This window comes from Semicossyphus pulcher, unplaced genomic scaffold (genome assembly GCF_022749685.1).
Source record: "Semicossyphus pulcher isolate SPU_LCO1_2020_fin unplaced genomic scaffold, fSemPul1.0.p SCAF_3, whole genome shotgun sequence".
In the NCBI taxonomy this organism is placed as follows: Eukaryota; Metazoa; Chordata; class Actinopteri; order Labriformes; family Labridae; genus Semicossyphus; species Semicossyphus pulcher.
The window spans coordinates 4999228-5019266 of NW_027211704.1; the positions used below are offsets into that span (position 1 = coordinate 4999228).

The 20039-nt window shown below is 44.8% G+C and overlaps 1 protein-coding gene across 4 annotated transcripts in view; it reads left to right on the plus strand.

Moving 5' to 3' along the window:
• The window catches only part of rap1gapb (RAP1 GTPase activating protein b), a 98807-nt gene that overhangs the window by 41838 nt on the left and 36930 nt on the right, over window positions 1–20039 (plus strand). For 3 of the 4 annotated variants that reach the window (XM_069679053.1, XM_069679052.1, XM_069679054.1), the window contains exons 3-4: window positions 3469–3565; window positions 18387–18422. In XM_069679053.1, coding sequence (XP_069535154.1) covers window positions 3469–3565; window positions 18387–18422 — 133 coding nt within the window. The remainder of the gene's footprint in view (window positions 1–3468; window positions 3566–18386; window positions 18423–20039) is intronic. The other variant, XM_069679055.1, reaches the window with a different exon arrangement.

Here is a 20039-nt window from a genome sequence, read left to right on the forward strand (position 1 = left end):
CCACAGTGTGTTTTTTTTACAGCGTTCCAGAAGCAAAACGTGTGAGAGGTGTAAACAAGCAGCACCTTCTTCAAATACACACACTGCGCTGTTCCTCCCTGCAGGCTCTGTTGTTTACACAGGCGCCGTTTCGTCTCTGTTACGCCTCTGATGCCGGCTCAGAGGCGGAGCGGCTTACCGCCACCATTCCGCCTCCGTGCGTTCTACATAGAAGACAGAGCAGAACAGAGGCGTAATAATCCCGCCTCAAACTGGCAGTGTGAAAGGGGCTACTGTTTTTAATGTTTGGTGATATGTTAGTTTATGAGCAGAGTGCAAAGACGCACGTACATTGGTATTTCTTATCATTAATTGTTGTACCTTCAAATGCTTCAACCTCTAAATTCTGTACTATCAAATAAATTATTCCGGAGCTATTGTGTTTTTATTTATTTATTTTTTGGTCATTTTTGCCTTTATTTATAGGACAGCTGAAGGGAGACAGGAAGTATTGGGAGAGGAGGAGAGTGGGGGATGACATGCAGCAAAGGGCGGAGGGCAGGAGTCAGGCCTGTGGCCACTGCGTTGGGGGCTATAGCCTCCATATATGGGCGCCTGCTCTACCCACTGAAATAAACCAGCGCCCCATTATTATGTTTAAACTGTAGATAATTCAGGGTTAGGGTTAGGATTCTGTTAAAGGTCCTCCACACCCAGACTGAGGCTGCTCCCTGGGTCAGACTGAGGGTCTTGCGGTCGTTGCAAAAACAACGAAGGCTCTAGCTGATACACTTTTACTGGCTGTAGATTTAAACAGGATGAGGATGTTGAAGGGTTAAGCCAGGTGTCGCTTCAGTCTGCAGCAGGCAGATTTCTGAATGAACAAACCCAGTCAGCCTGTTCTGTGTAGGCAGGTTTTATGCATCATTCTTGGCATCGTATTTTCATTGTGTTCCTGCTGCTCTGTGTGACGGAAGAACAGAGTTCATTCTTCAGAAGAATGTCAGCGCAGAGAAGCTGAGGAAGCTGCGAGAAAGATCTGACAGCCCCGTGCAGTCTTTCCCCATTCAGCCAAGATCAGAAGCAACAAGGAACGTCAGAGTTCCTGTATGTTACTGATAGATTTCCTCACCCGGACGTCAGGTCAGCAGGTGTTATTCTGAAAGCTCTGTTTACTCAGACATACACATTCTCTGCATTATGGACTGTGCAGAAGAACGAGCTCCTGTGAATGAAGTCATCTCAGCATCACCTTAAAACCACAGCTGTGTGCCAAGATGGCTGAATGGAGGAACAATGTGAATGTGCCAACAGGTTCTTACTCCCAACTCGTCGAATACAGCAGCTTGGTCTGTAGTTCTTAGTGTCTAGGTACCACCTTAGCATCAGTTCAAGTCAAGTAAGCAATAATTAATGAGCAACTTCCAGAGCTTGCAGACAGATCGTTTTCAGGAGCACCAAAACTACCTGTTAGATTTAGGTAAAGATCATGATGGTTATATATCTGAATATCAGCACAGCTGTGATTGGGTCAAAGGCACAAGGCCGCAGTACAACATCACTCCCTCTCATGTGATATTGCTCAAGGTTTCTTTTTAGGCCATACAGCTAGTGTAGGTATATGTTACTACTTTCTAAAACCCAAACCATGATGATGCATGCGTGGGTTCCCTCCGAGGTCTACGGCTTCCTCCCACAGTCCACAGACATGCTCGTTAGGTTCATTGGTGACTCTAAATTGCCCATAGGTGTGAGTGTGAATGTTTGTCTGTCTTTATGTGTCAGCCCTGTGATTAACTGGCGACCAGTCCAGGGTGTACCCCGCCTCTCGCCCAATGACAGCTGGGATAGGCTCCAGCCCCCCGCAACCCTGAACAGGATAAGCGATATAGATGATGGATGGATGGATGGATGGACAACAGTTATACAAGCAGCAAATAGCTGAAACTGGACTTTTGTTGCCAAGCAACCCAAACATTCTCCTGCACTCTGTGTCTCCAGGTGACCACAGATCAGCTGTTTTTATCATGTACATTCATCTGTTTGTTTTATTTCACTGGTTGATGATAAATTAAGAGTCTGCTGTGTGATTCAGAGGCAACAGCTTGATCAATGTAGACACACACAGTCTGCTGTAATGTTAACTAACAGTATTCAGAACACCTGGCTGAGGCGGAGTGATACACAGAGTGAAAAGTCCCAGTGATGTTGTTCTCTATATGAGTGGTCATGGAGCGCCTCTTTTCCAATCAGATTACTCGATTGGAACCAACTGTTGTATTAATTGTTTTTAAGGTTAATATTGTTCACAGTCAACTTTTTGTTCAGACCAAATCAATCTCTCTGACTTCCTTTGTTCAACATCATTAACATGTTTTAAACATTGAGTAACGGTTGCTTGGTTTGGTTAAGGCACGACTTGGTTGGGTGGCGCAGGTTTAGCTCAGCGGTAAGATTGCTTATTAAATTGCTTAAATATGTAACTTACATTTGTAACGTGGATAAATCTAATGCACCGTATATAAAATAACGCCTGTTACTCAACTTTAAAAGACGACAAATCGAAAAGAATCTTCAATCTCCGTTGTGAAAGTCCCATGTCTGTTTGACCCACCTGTCTCCTCCCAACCGCCACCCCAAGAGGCTCTTTATACATCACCTGACTTCAATGCCACATCAACACACTAAGCTAGAGGAAAGCATCCACAGAAGATGCAAGAGAAGTACCTACAGCTTCATACTTCGATGCTTCGGGCCACTGACTAAGCTGCTGTATTTTACGACTTTGAAGTGAGAATGGGCCGAGTGTTTAAGCCTCCACCACTTCTCGCTCCACTCTCACCGAGACATCAGATGTGCTTTTGTCCCTGTGCCGCTCCTGAGCAGTGTTTAGAAATGCCCTCTGCTGCAGGTTGGGGAACAGGTTGCCTGCACAGACGGGCTGCCAGCTCTAGCCACCGAGTGTTGTGTGAGACAAAGTGTGAAGTAATATGCTGTGACCAGAATCCTGGTCAGACTGGTAATTCACCCCCATCACAGTGAGGAGAGGAGGAGCTGAGAGGGAGAGGCGAGGGCAGCGGGTTAAGAGATGAAAGCTGAGGGTTCTTTTCTTCTTCTGCTTCGGTTCAATTTGCACTTCCTCGTCTCTGCACGTCCCTCTTCTTAATAGCAGTTCTCCTGATCTCCGCTGTTTCACAATCCCTCCTCTGATCATCCCGTCGCCTTCGACCTCGCTGGTGTGAGGGCAAAAACTGCCGGAAAGCTCGATACCGAGGACGGGAAGTTTGTATGAAAGACTCTCAGGACGGTGGCGTAATAATAGCAGCCCTCTCATTGTAGTAAGAGTCCTCTCTGAATGGATGAGTCAATTGTGTTACAGACATTTTCCTGTGGTCATATTGCTTAAATGAGAAACCTCCCTCTAGGCAAGCTATAACCTCTCTCTCTCTCTCTCTCCCCTCCCTCCCCTGCATCCTCTCTGACTCACAGGAAACAAGATGGAAGGATTCCTCGCATCTCTGATGAAGTAGAGCCCGCACTAGCATACTACCACCCTCACCCGCTTCCTCTTCCCTCACTTTCAAAGGTAACACGACTCTTTGACCTGCTGCTGTTCTCTCTTCCACTCAGGTTTTGCAGCCTGCGCGGTCTCGGGTATCAGTCACAGAGGCGGTGCCAAGAATGTGATCGGATGAATGCGAAACTGAGAATGATGAATGAATCGTTCACACAGTCGAGCTTTTTCACAGCAGACATTCTGGTGTGTAAAAAGAGGTGTGATTAAAAGAGTCTCATTCGTGTCTGACTTAAAACAATGCCCGAATGTACAGATGAACAGGTTTTGCTTGTAATCGTTCCTCCTGTTCACACTGGCCCTCTGTGCTGACAACATTTATCTGAAGAGAAAATGTGGTTTCAGCAGAGTAAGTTAGACAAATTAATCTGGTGTAGGAATGACTACAGCGAGCAAAGTCACCAGCATCGGTCATTTGTACACTTGAATGGAACACAGTCATCAGCACCTTCAATTAATGAGTTGGTGACGCTTGTCCTGCTCTTGTTTCTACACTCAACCAGCTATGATGAACCAGCCACTACATGGAGGGAAAAACTTCATCCCATAGTAGTGTAAAGATGCAACAGTCCCAATTCAGGGGCTGTATCTTTTGAAGGACGTATTTGAAGGCCGATTGCGTCACAGCGGCGCGACAAAAGGCTGTCCCATTTCAGAGGCTCCTTCAGGTGCGGCCCGACAAATGCGTCCTCCTTTTCCCGGGCCACGAAGGATCCATCGGGTGCATCCTTCGCAGCCAAACGTGTCCTGAGATTCATTGTGCGCCAATTCAGACGAGATGTCGGACTCTTAAATGCCGAGGAACACACTTTATATGTAAAAGGCAATGAACAGCCTTATAATCCAATGCCAAATGCTTCATTGTGCGGTTTTAGATATTACATAGGGCACCAAATATGTTTTCTTTTTGCACAACAAAATGCTGTAACTTTAAAAGAATAAAACACTAAATTATTTGAGCCATTATTTAAGAAGTGTATCTCCAGTATGAACAGTTGAATTCAGAAGGGGTGTAAAGAAAGACAAACACATTGTTGGTTCGGTCTGTTCGTGGGATACGTCGACAGTGAGCAACATGCAAACCAATAAGTCAGATTTGTCTTTGGTGATAGTTCGAGTCCAGTACACAGAGTTATTTCTGGCACTGAAATAGTGTTACCAGTCCATCCCCACCCTCAGTGCGTCTGTGCTTTTTAATTCCCCACTGCTTTCCTCCCTCTTTTCGGCTCCTCATATCAGATAGCTGCTACGCACAAGTGAAAGGTGCCTCCAACGCCCCCCACCCTGCTGGCTGCTGGCAGGCTGCCGCGGCTGCTGACAGAAGGGTCGGTGGCCTCTGTCACCAGCTCCTGTGACAAATATAGATCTGCAGCAGTTGTTTCCCTCTGGTACATTCCACCGGAGGCACATTGGCATTATTTTGGTCACACATGCAGTGGAAACACAATTTGCAAGGGATTAATAATTAGCTGTTATATTTGGAGACGCAGAGATGTTGCATCAAGTGCTCAGATTTATCTTAAAACGCAGCAAGATTTCATGAAACTTTCTGGACTGTTTGTCTTCATAGACACATATAAAGTGTTTGCACACAGTAGGGTTGCTGAAGCCAAAAGCATAAACAAGACTGCAACACTTTTATTGTTTTAGAAATTGCCAGTGGCTGAAGTTTAAAGCTCCTCAAGTAATCCAGCCAAGTGTTTCAGAAAGAGCAGAGCTGATGTAAGGACTCAGAGCATATTTACATAGTCGAGCTTGGATCAGGGAAATGCAGAGAATACTTCATATGAATACTGAATTTGACATTTTGAAAGGTTCTGCACCGGTCTTTAGAAGCATGCTGTTGGTCTGCAGGTTGGAGACAGACCTTTGCATGAGCATGGATGCTATCTGTGTCTTAGAGTGGAACTTTAAAGGCGGCTGCACACTGCCCAGACGAACACCGACCAACTCCAACCAACACAAGCTGTCGGGTCAGTGTGCACCAACAGTCTGTGTTTGTCGGGTGGAGCTGTAAAATGGTAAATGGCCTGTACTTATAGTGTGCTTTTCCTCGTCTTGCCAGCACTCAAAGCAGCTTTTACACTACATGTCACATTCACTCTTTCACACACACACTGAAGGCCGAAGTGCCAATCCCCAATCAGATCTATGCATTCATACCCGCTGTGGGAAGAGAAACCCCAACTCTGTGGGGACCTTCAGCAGCTCCTTCAGCAGCAGACTGAGACACCCACCCTGCAAGAAGGAGCGGTCCCGCAGATCCTTCACACCCACTGCTGTCACACTCTATAACATTATAGTGCAATAACTGTACTGTAACTATCATCCAACAATCATACTACAATTATACATATTCTACTTCCAATATTGCTTTGAATTCAGTGCAATACTACTGCAATATTTTTTTGTCATTTCTGGTTTTAATCATGCTACACAACATGTGTGATTTTATCTTTCTGTGCAGGAAAATAATCCCATGCAGCTCTATTGGGGAAAAGGTGTACATAGTGTGTATAGTTTGATTACTATTATTTCTGTTATTTATATTGTCAGATGTTTTTTCTATGCTTTGCCATTTGCTATTGCCACCTGAACTTTTTCTAATTTTTGTTATTTTGCCTGTCTCTTGAGCTGCTGTAACAAGTACATTTCCGCTGTGGGGGATCAATAAAATCTTATCTTATCTCATCTTACCACATCAGACCCAAGATAGCAAGATAAATGCAGTAAAATTCGCGGAGAAACAGGAGACGTAAATAAGAAGAAGTAGGCAACAAAAGTCTGTCCCGTCAGCTCACGTCTGGGCAGTGTGGAGCTGGCAGTTGGTTTTCAGAACATCCTAAAGAATGCAACCAGCAACGTTAGAATGCTGAGGTGAGTTGGGCAGTGTCCGGACAGTGTGCAGACACCTTAAAGGCTCACCTCGGTTTAATTTGGTGGCAAATTTAAGGCCTGATGTTTTGTTTTTTTGATGTCTGACTACAAAGTTCATGATTCATCCACACATGAGAAAGCGTACATTTGCCTCACATGTGATTATCTCAATTATTCCCGCATAACAGTTTGTGTGAAAGGGGAACTCCACCAATTAAACACATCAAAGTCTGTTTAACGCTCTTTAGGAATATTCCTGCATGCGTGGAAAAAGTTGTATGAAGCCTTTTGTGGCTCAGGGAGTCTAATAGGTCGCCTCAAGTGATGTCATTCGGCTGAGGAGGATGAGTTTGACAAACGAAGTAATCACGGGGTGAGGAACTAGAAAGGCGTGAGCTAGTGACTCGAGGCTACGTTAGCCGATACGAGCACATCAAACCAAGCAGGTCTTTACAAGGAAGAAGAATGCATAAAGCAAAATAAATCTCTACTTCTGCTGATTTAATTTTTGTAAGAGGTTGATTTAATTTGAAGTGTACTTCCTTAAGTCCTTGATAAATGCCAGTGCCCAGCAAATGTTAATCAAATGCGAGAGATATTCCATGTTTTAGGGAGAGTTACCGGCCTTCTTTGTCGACACAGCTTGATCCCTGCTTTTGCCAGCGCGACGAGAGTCTGAGATGTGCTTCAGCATTCAGGAAACTCAGCTGCAGATCTGTAGACCTTGAACCTCTTTGGCAATCAACCAGCTCTTCTGAGGCAGGCATGGGGCGGAGGGGGCCATCTGTGCGAGCTCCATTTGTGCCCCCGAGGCCCCAGTGGCCACAGGAAGGTCAGGCTCTTCTCTCTGGAGCCGGACCTGATGAATGGACCCCGGTGGATTTTTCTCTGGCTGAAATGATAGGCTTCTGCGGCCATTGATTGAGTCTCTTTGAAGATTACTTTTTCCATTTTACTGTATTGCCTTTGAGGATGCGGCTAACCCGGAGAGCATAAATGGAGGGCTGGGGAGTGAGGAGGCGTGTGGATATTGCTTCGGATGCAAATCATTGACAATTTGTCCACGGAAATTCAAGCAGGGCTCCGGTCGTGAGGAGTTAATAAAGCACTGGAGAAAGAGCTTTACTCCTTAGCTCGTCAGGCTGAGGAGAAAGTTCTGCACTCTGTGGTCAATGGAGAGTAATACCCTCATATGTATTCACTCGCATACTATAGCCAGTCAGCCAAGGAAGCCCGTCGATCCCTAAATCAGTCAGTATCTCTCACTCATGCACTGCTCACACACACACACACACACACCACTGCAAGTGCCGGTAATCAACTCAGAGAAAAGGAGATGTGTCGCCCTCGGCCCCTCAGGCATTCAAACGGTGGTAGTTTATTCACCGCAGCGGCTCCATATTGTCTCGGAGGTTAGGAGGCGAAACGTGAGCGGCTTAAAAGACTAAAGGACATAAAGTCTCAAAATCCAGCTAAGACGCTTCCGAGTTAATCCTATAAATAAATATCTGCATGTGAATGCGTCGTTGTTTGAACAGGCTTTGGATGCGAGCAGGAAGACCATCAGTTCAGAGAGCAAAAGAGGTGGAACGTGATGGCCGAAATGCAACCCCCGAACCACTTAAAAGACATCTCTGTAGACTGTACCCTTTGTAATATTATTTACACATTCCCAATGTTAATACACCTGTAACAAACAGTGGCAAGACAGCCTGCAAGAGAGAGAGGCAGTAAAAGTCTATCCTATCTACACTCCAACTCCATTCCAGTGTCTGTTTTTCTGATTAAGGATAAGCTCCAAATATCTAAGGTTTCCCCCAAGCTTACTCGTTATCAAATGATAGCCAATGTGTTCGTAGATTGCCTCCCAGTAAACCCTGACATCTCTAACTTGTGTGATACTGGTTTTCTTCAGTGCATATTGTTCCATTCGATCGCACCTCATACTGTAGTCTCCCAAAGCCAAGCAGGTCGTGTCAACAGCAGGTTCACTTTCCGGACAGCTTGAGCGAAATGACACTCATTGTGCTAAGTGTGTCATTAGTATTCAGCCCTCCTCTATGAATAATCTGAAATCCCAGTTTGGCATTCAGCTCAAGCCGGTCAAAACCTGAACAAAGAGATCACCGGTAATGAAATGTAACCTCACAGTGAGACAGCGCTCAGTGCAGAATGGACAAAGCTTTGTCGTCCCAGGACGTCAAATACCAAAGCTTGGTTACACGTCTTTGGCGTCGTGTTAACATGAATGGTTTAGGCCAAAAATGACATGATTTAGGAACACATGGGGCGGTTTAAAACAGTAACTCAGTGTTGGCGTTTTGTTTCACACGGTACTCTAAAATGGAACGTGAGAGTGACGGGCGGGATAGTGCAGCGTCAGCAGTATTGGAGGCGTTCCATCGAATGGAGCTGATCCATAAGGCAAAGCTCGCAATATAACGGTCGATCTACGTTCCAACCCTCACCTTTGGTCATGAGCTTTAGGTAGTGACCTAAAGAATGAGATCGTGGATACAATCAGCCAAATTAAGTTTCCTCCGCAGTGTGTCTGGGCTCAGCCTTAAGCCGCTCTCCCACTGGTCCAAAAACCCGCTAACACCCGGCTTTTGCTTTGTGGGAAAGGTTACAATCGGCATTCGGACCTTGGTCAAATGACTCTGCTGTAGACTCGGGTAATTATCGCCTCGGCTCCGATCAGCATTGATGGGAAGACAAAACCCACGTCGACACGCTAATCTTCGCTCTCTTTCCGACGCGATGCTCCGTCGGTAACTTCTGCGACTTTTTGTTATCTCAGCTACAAATTCCGCCCGTCTCCGTCCGAGCAGCACTTGAACAACCTAACCACCGTAACATCTTCACTAGGGTTTACTAACCCTGTTTTGGGCATGTTTGTGGCAACAGACGGTGACGCAGCAGAATAGAGACCGACAAGAGTATACTTCACTGGCAATGGGAAAAGAGACAATCAGCATTTATAAATGGGTCTTCCCGGGCCCAAAAAAGGCCTGCATCAACACATTAAATTTAGGTGGGAAAGGGGTATTAGAGATAGGGTCAGGAGCTCGGACATCCGGAGGGAGCTCGGAGTAGAGCCGCTTCTCCTTCACATCAAAAAGAACCAGTTGAGGTGGTTTCGGGCATCTGATTAGGATACCTACAGGGCGACTCCCTGTGGAGGTTTTCCGGGCACGTCCAACTAAGAGGAGACCCCGGGATAGACCCAGAGCTGGCTAGAGGGATTATATATCTCACCTGGTCTGGGAACACTTTGAGATACTCAAGGAGGAGCTGGAAAATGTTGCTAGGGAGAGGGACGTACTCCAACTCTTGCCCTCCAACTGGAAGGTCTGTGCTTCAATCCCCAGTTCCTCCTGCCTTCATGCCTTGTATGGCATTAAATAAGTGTATGAAAGTGTGCGTGTGTGTGTGAAAGAGTGATTGTGGGTGCCTTGTGTGGTCTGAAGACTATAAAGGCTTTATATAAGCACAGTCCATCAACCATTTGTGTCCTTGGTAAAGGCCTGTGTTGTTGGCCCCTCCATCGCCTTGGACCACCTATACAGCTGACTTTTGTTTTGTTTGTTGACTACCTCACTAAAAGCAGTGGCTTTCAGCGTCTAATACTGCCAAGGTTGGGTTTGGCTTTGACAAAGCTCAGATATTTGACAACTCAGGGAAGAGAATGGGCTGGTTTTATTCTGATAAAAGTTACTTCTGTCCATGTAAAATCAATTTTTCTGCCCTTTTTATTCAAACCATGTAACCTCTCTTCCTTTGGTGTCCTTCCTATTGATTTTCCTCTCGGGAAATCAATGCAAATGGTTGGCCGGCCGTGTTTATCTTCTCTTATAAAATGAAAAACGTTAAACATATTTGTGAAGAATCCGTCCACTCGACAGCCTTCGGCAGAGCTCTTTTTTCTTTCAGAAGTAGGTCAGTGTTTGTTGATATCTGATGTTTGCCGATGTAAGGAGCTGCACAGAAAAGACTTTGCTTTCACAGAACGACAGCTCCCCTTACAACCCACGTCTCTTTATCTCCTCCTTTCCTCCTCTGTCTTCTACGATCCGTAATTCTCTTGTGTCATACCAGGGCTTAACCATGCAGAGATGATTTCGGAGGTGCGAAGGTTGGCTCGCATGCAGGGAACTGGGCTGCTTGCCTGTCGCACAAATCTCCCCTGGTGGAAGTGATAACACAAGGAGCCTTTCACATTGTTGCTTTCTCACCAAGGACATGATGCAGTGAAAAGTGCCTGATGTATTCCCATGGAGTCTGCAGAGTGCACCTCTCGAGTCTTAACTGTTGGCTGCTCACACTTGGCAGCAGGATTATTATAAAGAGGGTCATTAGATATTTGGGCGCGGGTGCAATAACTTGGTGCTCTGTGTAGGAGCCACAAAATGTCAGTTTCTTGTGTTTTCTGTGTTTGATAGTTTCGTTTATAGTTTACCGTGTCTTTATTATTAATGGTGGGCATGTTTACTGGAACTTACTGGATACGTGGCCCACGATATATATCACGATACAGCAATTCTGTGATAATTGATATATTGCAAGACAATCATACAATGATACATCATGGTATCTGGTTCACTTCTTCTTTGGCCAATTCATTTCCGTTCACCTCACCCTCACTCATGTCATAAGCGCCACCAAGTCAGGATGACGATGTATCGCCGTATCCATATTTTGTCCCACCCCTTGTAGATACTCACCTGTTCACTTTTGGGGCAGACGGTAGCTCAGTCTGTTGGGACTATTTACGTGGACATGGATGTCTGGGAAGGCAAGTTTTCTGTTTGTACTACACTTACAGTCCGAGTAATATTGACCAATCACGTATCAGCAGGCTGCAGTGTATGCAGGAAAAACAGTCAGTGTGCAGAGCAAAAGCAGGCGGAACGTAATCCGCCGTAATGTCATCCCGGCTCACATCAGCGTGATCTTATTAATCTCTATAAACATCTGCATGCTAACAGCTAACAATCTGTTCTAGATCTAAAATTGAACTTCAGATGAATTCCCTTGACGCTGTGTGACAAAAGCCATTCAGCGTTCAGATTTCCAGACTTCCTCGAATGCATCAGATCGATCTGACCTCCGTTCAACAAACAAGCATTTTAAAAGTTTTCTTCTCCTCTTGAGGACAGACCTGACAAAGCTTTATTTTTACTGCATCATGATAACAAGTAAATCACAAGAAAGCGGTTTCTCTTTCTGTAACAATGCTGCACGCAGAAAAGGAAGTCTTGACGGGAAGTCGATTATCGCTTACCGCCCGGCACGTTCACCGCTGTCCCCAGAGGCTGCATCGTCTCAGACTATAGTCGATGGGATCCGGGATTGGTTGGGACTTGGCTTGGGAACCGGAGGGCGGCTGGTTCAAGTCCCAATGCGGACCAAGCAAGGAATTGGGCTGGTAGCTGAAGAGGTGCCAGCTCCTTTCCTGGACACTGTAGAGGTGTCCAAATCCCCACCTGCTTGGGGCGCATGCCGATGTGCAGCTCCCTCACTCTGACATCTCTGCCTTAATGCATGTCCATAGGGTCCTGTTTGTGCATGCGTGTATTTTGGGCCTTTGTGTGTGCAGCGGGAACAAAAAAAATCTGTGGTGAACAAAATATATCTTCTTCTTCTTCTTCTTCTTCTTCTTCTTCTTCTTCTTCTTCTTCTTCTTCTTATGGGAAAGAGGGGGTGAGCCTGGGAGTGTCTATTTTCTGTCGCATGCATACACGAACAAACGCTGATTTTACGAACTGGTACCAGTTGGAATTAAACTTGTTTTGTGGAAGAATGAATGGATTTTTAAGTGGATTATTCTCACAGCAGGTCACAGTGTTTACTCCCTCGCTGTGCTTTTTTTTTGACGGCCTAGTTGTCAAGAAAGCTGTATGCTCTCCCTTGAGATGATGCTTTTCTCCCTGATAGATCATGATGAGTGTAAGGAGCGGTATCCAGCAATTTCAGTATTTAATTAACTAAACAGCGAACATTAAACAAAACGTGCCCCGTCCAAATCAGTAGAGCAACAGGCTGAATTCACACATGGAATAAGTCTGGAACCGATACCACAATCCTGAGCACACGTCAGATATAAACAGTCTTTTTTAACTTAACTTTTTTAAGCTCTTGAACAAGGCCGCAGGAGCATTTGCATCACAATTTCTGCTCTTCTCAGTCAGCCCCCAGTTTTTATATCTGATGTTTCGCTGCTGTCTTCACACTCAAGCAACTACAGCCAAGTGAATACAGATGGAAGTCAGTCACATTGTGCAGAGATTGTTACTGCTACAACTTAGAACAACATCCATCCATTACCACTTATCCTGTTCAGGGTCGTGGGCGGGCTGGAGCCTATCCCAACTGTCAATCACAGGGCTGACGCTTAGAGACAGGCAACCTTTCACGCTCACTTTTCACACCTACGGGAGTCACCAGTGACCCTAACGAGCACGTCTTTGGACTGTGGGAGGAAGCCGGAGTACCCAGGAAACCCAGAACATGCAAACTCCACACAGAGAGGCCCGGCCCGCTTCGTCTGAACCGGGACTCGAACCGCCTCGCTGTGAGGTGACAGCTCTAACCACTGCACCATTGTGAAGCCCCGGATGACAAGTTTAGCTAATTATTACCAAGCAGCAAGTGGTGCATTTATAACCGTGCAGACTTTATCATTCTCTCCACTATGTCACCTGACTTCCCACATTCTTGAGACACATGCACGCTGCAGATGGGCTTAGGTCGGAGTTCCACGGAGGTCATCCGGGGCGTGCCGGGCCAGCTGATGCCCGCCTATAGAGCTCGGTACTTAGCATTGATTGTGAACATACCTCAGCAAGACAAGAGTTGTTAATGTGTCTGAGTGCTTGCACAGAAATAGAAGCAGAGCAGCTCATAATCAGCTCTTTCAATCTTTAAGAGCACTGCCGCTGTAATTAACCCACTTTTCAACATGTGCTGTAAAACGCATGGAGCTGACTGAAATGTGACGACTGTCTGTCTGTTTGTCTGTGTGTGTGTGTGTGTGTGTGTGTGTGTGTGTGTGTGTGTGTGTGTGTGTGTGTGTGTGTGTGTGTGTGTGTGTGTGTGTGTGTGTGTGTGTGTGTGTGTGGAGCAGAGGAGAAGTGTTTCTGAGTTGGATGCTTGAGAAATATGAGATGAAAGAAAAAGAGGAAGAGGAGAGAGCATATTGAGCTTCAACAAAAAAGAGAACTTTGCATTTTTTCTGTGTGTGTGTGCGTGCATGTGTGTGTGTGTGTGTGTGTGTGTGTGTGTGCATTAAAAAGAGAAGATAGCTTTTCCGAGCACACAGGGAGGGGATAAACATTGTTCCTCCCTTCCGTCTACTTCCTATTGAACAGCTGTGTGCGTCTGCAGCAGGGTGGGGGGGGGCATGAAACAAAAAAAAAGAGGAAGGAAAGGAAATGATCTCCTCACAGTGCCGCTCATGCTTTCGCCGCACACGCTGATGTATGGATTCTGAAGGACAGCCATCAAGTTTAGTGCCTGAGCGACAGCGAGTGTGAAGTGTCATTGTCAATCTCTCCTCGTGGCTGACAGAGATATCAACACCCGCGCTCTTGTCGGCTCGCCTGCATCCGCACTTGTGGAATGATGACTGAGCTCAGGGAAGCAAAGAATGCCTTGCTGGAGGGACTCCTCAGCGGTCCCTCCAGTAAGCCTTTCCTCAAGAGACGCTGCCTCAGTGATGTGAGTACTTTTTCACTCGCTGGAAGTGAGAGGTCCTTCTGGCTCCTGTTATTGTTGCTTGTTTAGCTCTGAAGGTGGCTTACAGACACAGATATATGTTTGTTTGCTGCTGCAGAACAGAAGTTATTGGATTGTGGATACACGCTCCAGTGCTGGGATCAAAGTCTTTTTTTACCTGATCATAACATGCACAATATAGTTCGTATTATACTGTTCATACTGTGTAGTTAAGTCAGGTGTATTTGAGAGCACATTTAAAAAGTCGGAACCAAAGTTACTGTGCAAACAATAAATGCTGTCTAGGAACGACCGCATATGAAGAGGATTTAAAGGCAGTGGGTTTAATAGTCATTACACATAATAAACAGCTTAAAATGATATAAAACATATACAAATGAATAAATACGATAAAATCTAGTGCGTCGAGAAGCATGACTTTGTGATTCCAAGAAAAGGCTGCATTTATAAAAGACAAGTTTCACTTCCTCCAGCTATCCGAGTTTGATCGTCTCCTTGGCGCTCCTTAAAAAGAAAAATATTATTTACAAAAAATGGAAATAAAACGTTGCATCTTTATGATGATGAATAAAAGTCTACATTTTAAAAAACTGGTTTTAAGACAACTCCCAGTCTGTCCTCCCAGACTTACTCAAAGTAACACTCACTGAAAATAATATGAAATAAAAGTTAAAAAAGGCGTGCATGGACGCGCAAGTCTTTAACACTTACGTTTTTTACGTTTTTATTTATTTGGGTTTTTCTGCCTTTATTTAGAGAGCGGGGACAGAGGATAGTGTTGGAAAGGAAACAGGGAGGAGAGAGAGTTGGGACGACCAGAGGTGGAAATAAAAAGTACTCACGATACTTTGATTGAGGAGCTTTTTTCGTGTTCTTTTTTGAGTACTCAAAGTCAGTAATTTTACTTTTTCTGAAGTACGTTTTAAATGAAGTAATTCGCAACGTATGTTCATCTATCCATTACTGAGTAAAATATTTATCTATTATATTGCGAGCTAGGAAAAAAAAAGCTGTCTTGGACCAGACACCATTCAGATGCATCGCATCAAAAACAGGCCAATCAGATCAAAGTGTCGTGTATCGCTAAGTTTTTAAAGATATGAATAAAGGAAGAGGTCTCAGTCATTAGTGCCAAATACAAATAATGAAATAAAATAAGTCGTGAGTCTTAACTTTTACTTCCTCAGAGGCTGATTTCAGTCGTCTTTTCTGCGCTCAAAAAACACAATGAGACAAAATGATATAGAACATAACTGAAAATGGTGAAGAATAAATGTCATAGAACAAGTTTTCTAGATCCTAACAGAGCGGGAAGATCTTTTTGTTGTCTGCCAACGGTTCCACAATTTAGGAACAAAAATGAAAACATCCAATCACCTTTAGTTCTTATGATTTATGACTGAGCAGCGGTGATACTATGACCCACGTTCTGCTGCATTTAAACAGCAACTCCACAACCCGGCAGGGCGAGAGTCAGTCGGTGTGGCTCACTGAGGATCTGCTCAGCGTGAGGCCGTGTTTGTTGATGTTTGTTTTGCAGGATCTCCCTGAATATCATATGGCACTGTTTGTTTTCTCATGCAACAATAGACTGAGGCTGCACCTCCAGCTTTACTGGGTCCGGGTCAGCTGAGAGTATGAGTGTGATTTTATGACTGGTAATATATGCACAGGTGTGTTTACAGGTATGTTTTATGTGTGCGGTCGCTTGGGAGGGAGCTGTGTATGTTTGTGTTGCGAGCCCTGCAGTGCCCCTCGGTAAATTGAAGCTGTCATGTGGAAACATCAGCCTGGCACTTCAGTCCAGTTGTGTTACATGGTGAACAGAGGTCTCGCCCCCGCAACAAGCAGCGCCGTCAGGGCGGCTGTGATCCTCTTCGGCTCAGGTTGGAGCTGCTTAAAATCCATGACGTGGCCTCTGCAGATGAGACCTGCACGCCCGAGGGTGTTTGCCTTCGCTTTAACCTGTAACAGTGCCACTTCTAATGAGACAACCCGACTAATTGTGTTCTGCGGCGATGGTGTGATCATAGACCTTAACTGGAACTGAAGCACAGGTATCAGACCACCACCTGGAGACATGTAGATTAATTACATCAACGTTGAACCACAGTTGAGAAAGTTTCAGGAGGTTCCATGTCAATTTAAAATTCCTTACTTATACACTTGTGATCTGAAAGTTACTGGAAAGGTTAAGTTTGTCACGAACTAAAGGGATAGTTTAGACTTTTTTAAGTGGGGTTGTATGAGTATCAATAAACAGTGTGTAACCTACATTAGAGGGACGGCAGCACAGTCCCTGTTTGCTGAAGCCTGACAGAAGCTAAGCTGTGTACAGCTGTAGATATTGCTTGCAGCAAAAACATATAATAGCCATGTAAAGATGGTATCTAGTATGACAGCCCTTTCATTCAGCACTGTTTTCCTCAACTGTACAACTTCTGTGTTCCTACACATGCTTTGCTATGTTACGCCATAGATCAGCTGTTTAGGTCAGGCGAACAAAACTTAAATCAAGCTGCACTTTAAATATTAAAGTTGGTGCATGCTTGAGTTTTTCCTGGCTGCTCAAACAAACACAGCTCTGCTCATTATATAGATTTCACCATGCACTGTTGAGTGATTCTGGTTGTAGCTGAGGCTAACTGCACTGAATGTAAACACCAACACTCCTCGTGCAACACTGAGGCGACTCCACGTCTGCAAAGATCGTTTTTATAGAGAATTACGTCAAGCCAACGCCAAATAATCCAGCCAGACACTAATTTAAGAGCACTATCTTTCTTGAACAACCATCAGGAAAGATGGAAGCACGAAATAAATAAATAAATAAAACAACTTACCAAACAACCACATAATTTTCCCTGTCAACCTCCATCTGCGCAAGTTATTTCTCTGCATGCAAATGTCCATAAAAGAATCCTTTTTGTCTCCGCCGTTAATGGCACTCTGTCGTTTCCATCACAGTTTTATTCTCTTGAATTTTGTTTCCTCTATAAACCGACGACTCAAACAGCTCACCTGATACCACTTGCTGCGTGCAGGAACAAGGAAGTTGTGCTGTTTAGAAAAACATAGTGCCAATTGGAATTATACAAAATATAATGCACGTTGACTGATTTAGATTTTTTAAAGGACCTCATTTAATTTTCCTTTACTCTGCTAATCCAGAACAGATCGTCTGCAGGTGCCACATTTGTCAACAGAGCTGTCAATCATCCTTTTTACAAGGGTGGGTCAATCACAGGGCTGACACATTGAGACAGACAACCTTCCGCACTCACACGCACACCAATGGGCAATTTAGAGTCACCAATAAACCTAACGAGCATGTCTTCGGATTGTGGGAGGAGGCTAGAGACAGTGGAGGGAACCGACGCATGCACGGAGAGAACAACTTTGTCCAAACCGGGGTTTGAACCAGTGACCTTCTAGCTGTGAGGCTAACCACTGCACCACCATGCGGCCCCTTTTTACAGCATCAAATATTAAAAACAAACTTGTCAAAAAAATGAATACTAGGACATAAATAAGCACGAAAAGAAGTAACTATAATGACAGAAACCATGTTGTATTTTGATTTAATAGTTTGACTCATGTCCCATCTGTTAACATGGAGGAGGCGGGCTTTATGACCTATACTGCAGCCAGTCAGCAGGGGGCGATAGAGAGGGTTTGGCTCCACTTTTAGGGCGCTGTTGTACTCTGACCGGCTTCTCCAAACAGGGGCTGTGCTTCATCATGCAACATCTACTCTAGGTAATATGCAAACTATTCATAAGTACCTCAAAAAATCAGAACTATCCCTTTGATGTGACTATGCACGTCATCCTCCAAAACCATGGTGTCTTCCAGCCTAATTTGGCCGTGCAGTCAGATGAGCTGTTGGCTGTAGCCACAGTGACGAGCACCGCGGAGCTTTGAGCCTCATTGTCCCCAAAGAGTTACTTGTTTACAGAGTGTTTGTCTTCAAGAGCGGAAGAACGACTCTCCTGGAGTTGACTGCAGCCCTCAGCGAGATTGTTGTAAAGACGGGTGAGGGGGTGCATCAGGGAGCGTGATAGGAAATCAGTGGCGGTGTCAGATGATGAAACGGGAGGACTCGTGTCATAAGAAGTCAGCGGGAGATGAAGGATGAGCAAAGACAGCAGGGAAAACATATCAACACAACTGTCAAACCCATGTCTCATTTTGGATCTGTGTCAACTCTCCCCTCCAGAGCTCGGACCTGTTCGCCATGATCGAGAGGATGCAGGTACTGTGAGCGCTCCCAGGCTGACTTTTCTACTCGCTGCCTAAGCTCGACCGTCTTCTTTCAAAGCCGTAATCAAACGCCGTCCTCAGAATTTTCCTCGCTTTGCACACAAAACATTTTCCTCTATTTCCAGACTCCTGTTCTCTGCTTTTCCTGCTATTTCTGTACCCAGATCACAACCTGCTGCCGCTGCTGCAACACTTTTAAAATGTGCGTCCATGCCTCACCTTTCTATTCCATTAATGTGTTTTTTTTGTGTCGCAGTTGTTACACGAACCTGAAGCTTGTGAATGTGCTGAACAGAGCCTTTGTGCTTTCTCTGCACAGCTGTGTAGTTTGTGCTCTTCTTGTGCGTGATCAGATGTGTGAAATGTTTTAAAATGTGCTGAGATTTGTAGGGATGTAGTTCTGTTAGTATCGAGGGATGAACAGTGGATCTGGAATGAGACACTGGAAAGAGGAGAACACAATTCATACAGGTTTTGTGTCTCCACATATTTTATCTTTTAACAACAGTAATTTAGTTTTATACTTTTTCCTTTATTTTGATCTGGACTAAGGTGCTCTGCAACCTGAGAGGTATTTTTGTCTCTCTAAGTGCCTGAAGACGGAGTGAAATTGACCTTTCAGCTTTGGCATCGCCACGTCAAGGTCAATTTAAAATCATCCTTAAAGGGGGGGTATTATGCTAATTTCAACCTTCACATTTCACTCTGTGATACCTGTGGAGTAGCTTAGCATAATTTTACATGAAACATTTTTCTCATACTCGTGCTCTGTGCAGGCCCTCATACAACCTCTGCCTGAAACAACTCAGCTCTGTCCCTTTAAGAAACCCCGCCCCTACAAACCAGCTGTCTTCTGATTGGCCAGCTCTCCGAAGCCTGCCGAGGCTGCACTTTGTCCCAAAGTGCATGACAGCGTTTCTGTTGTCTTTGTCACAAAGTGCAGTGTGTAGGAAAAAACTGTCTAAAACCTTGCGTTAACAGCAGCCTGCAGACTGAGGCCGTGGCTGTGTTCGAAAATGCCATACTATATATTACATACTATATACTATATACATAACACCGTTTACCCCGTCTACACGTCTCCGTGGAAACAGAGTTTGTAAAAGCCTTCACCCTGGCCGGAGTTTTACAAAAGATCTGTTTTCAGTGACATAAAACCGCGTTTGTGTGGACGAAGAGCCAAAACAAAAAGCTACGTTTGGAAAAATACTCGTGTACGTGCAGACATGGCCTGTGAAACAGCATAATACCCCCCCTTTAAACACTGAAAGAACCATTTAAATCTGAATGAAAAATGTAAAACACTGTCTCAAAGTCACAACATCTTTCTGAAGTTCTGCTGCTCAAAGCAAGAAGAAACATGTGTGTGAAAGCGTGACGTCTGCCCGTGACGATGCATGTCAGTAATGCTTTCACTTATCAGTATTGTCTCGTGTGTTTTGGGGAACTATTTTTGGTTCTTTTGGGGGAATTCAAACCTCCTTTACTGTTTACTTTTGTTTGTAAAGCACCTGAGCTGCACAAGAGCAACAACGCTGCAGACAACAGAAGCATATCTTTTTATGAGAAAAGCACGTCGAAAAAGGAACGACGGAGGGGAAACGAAACA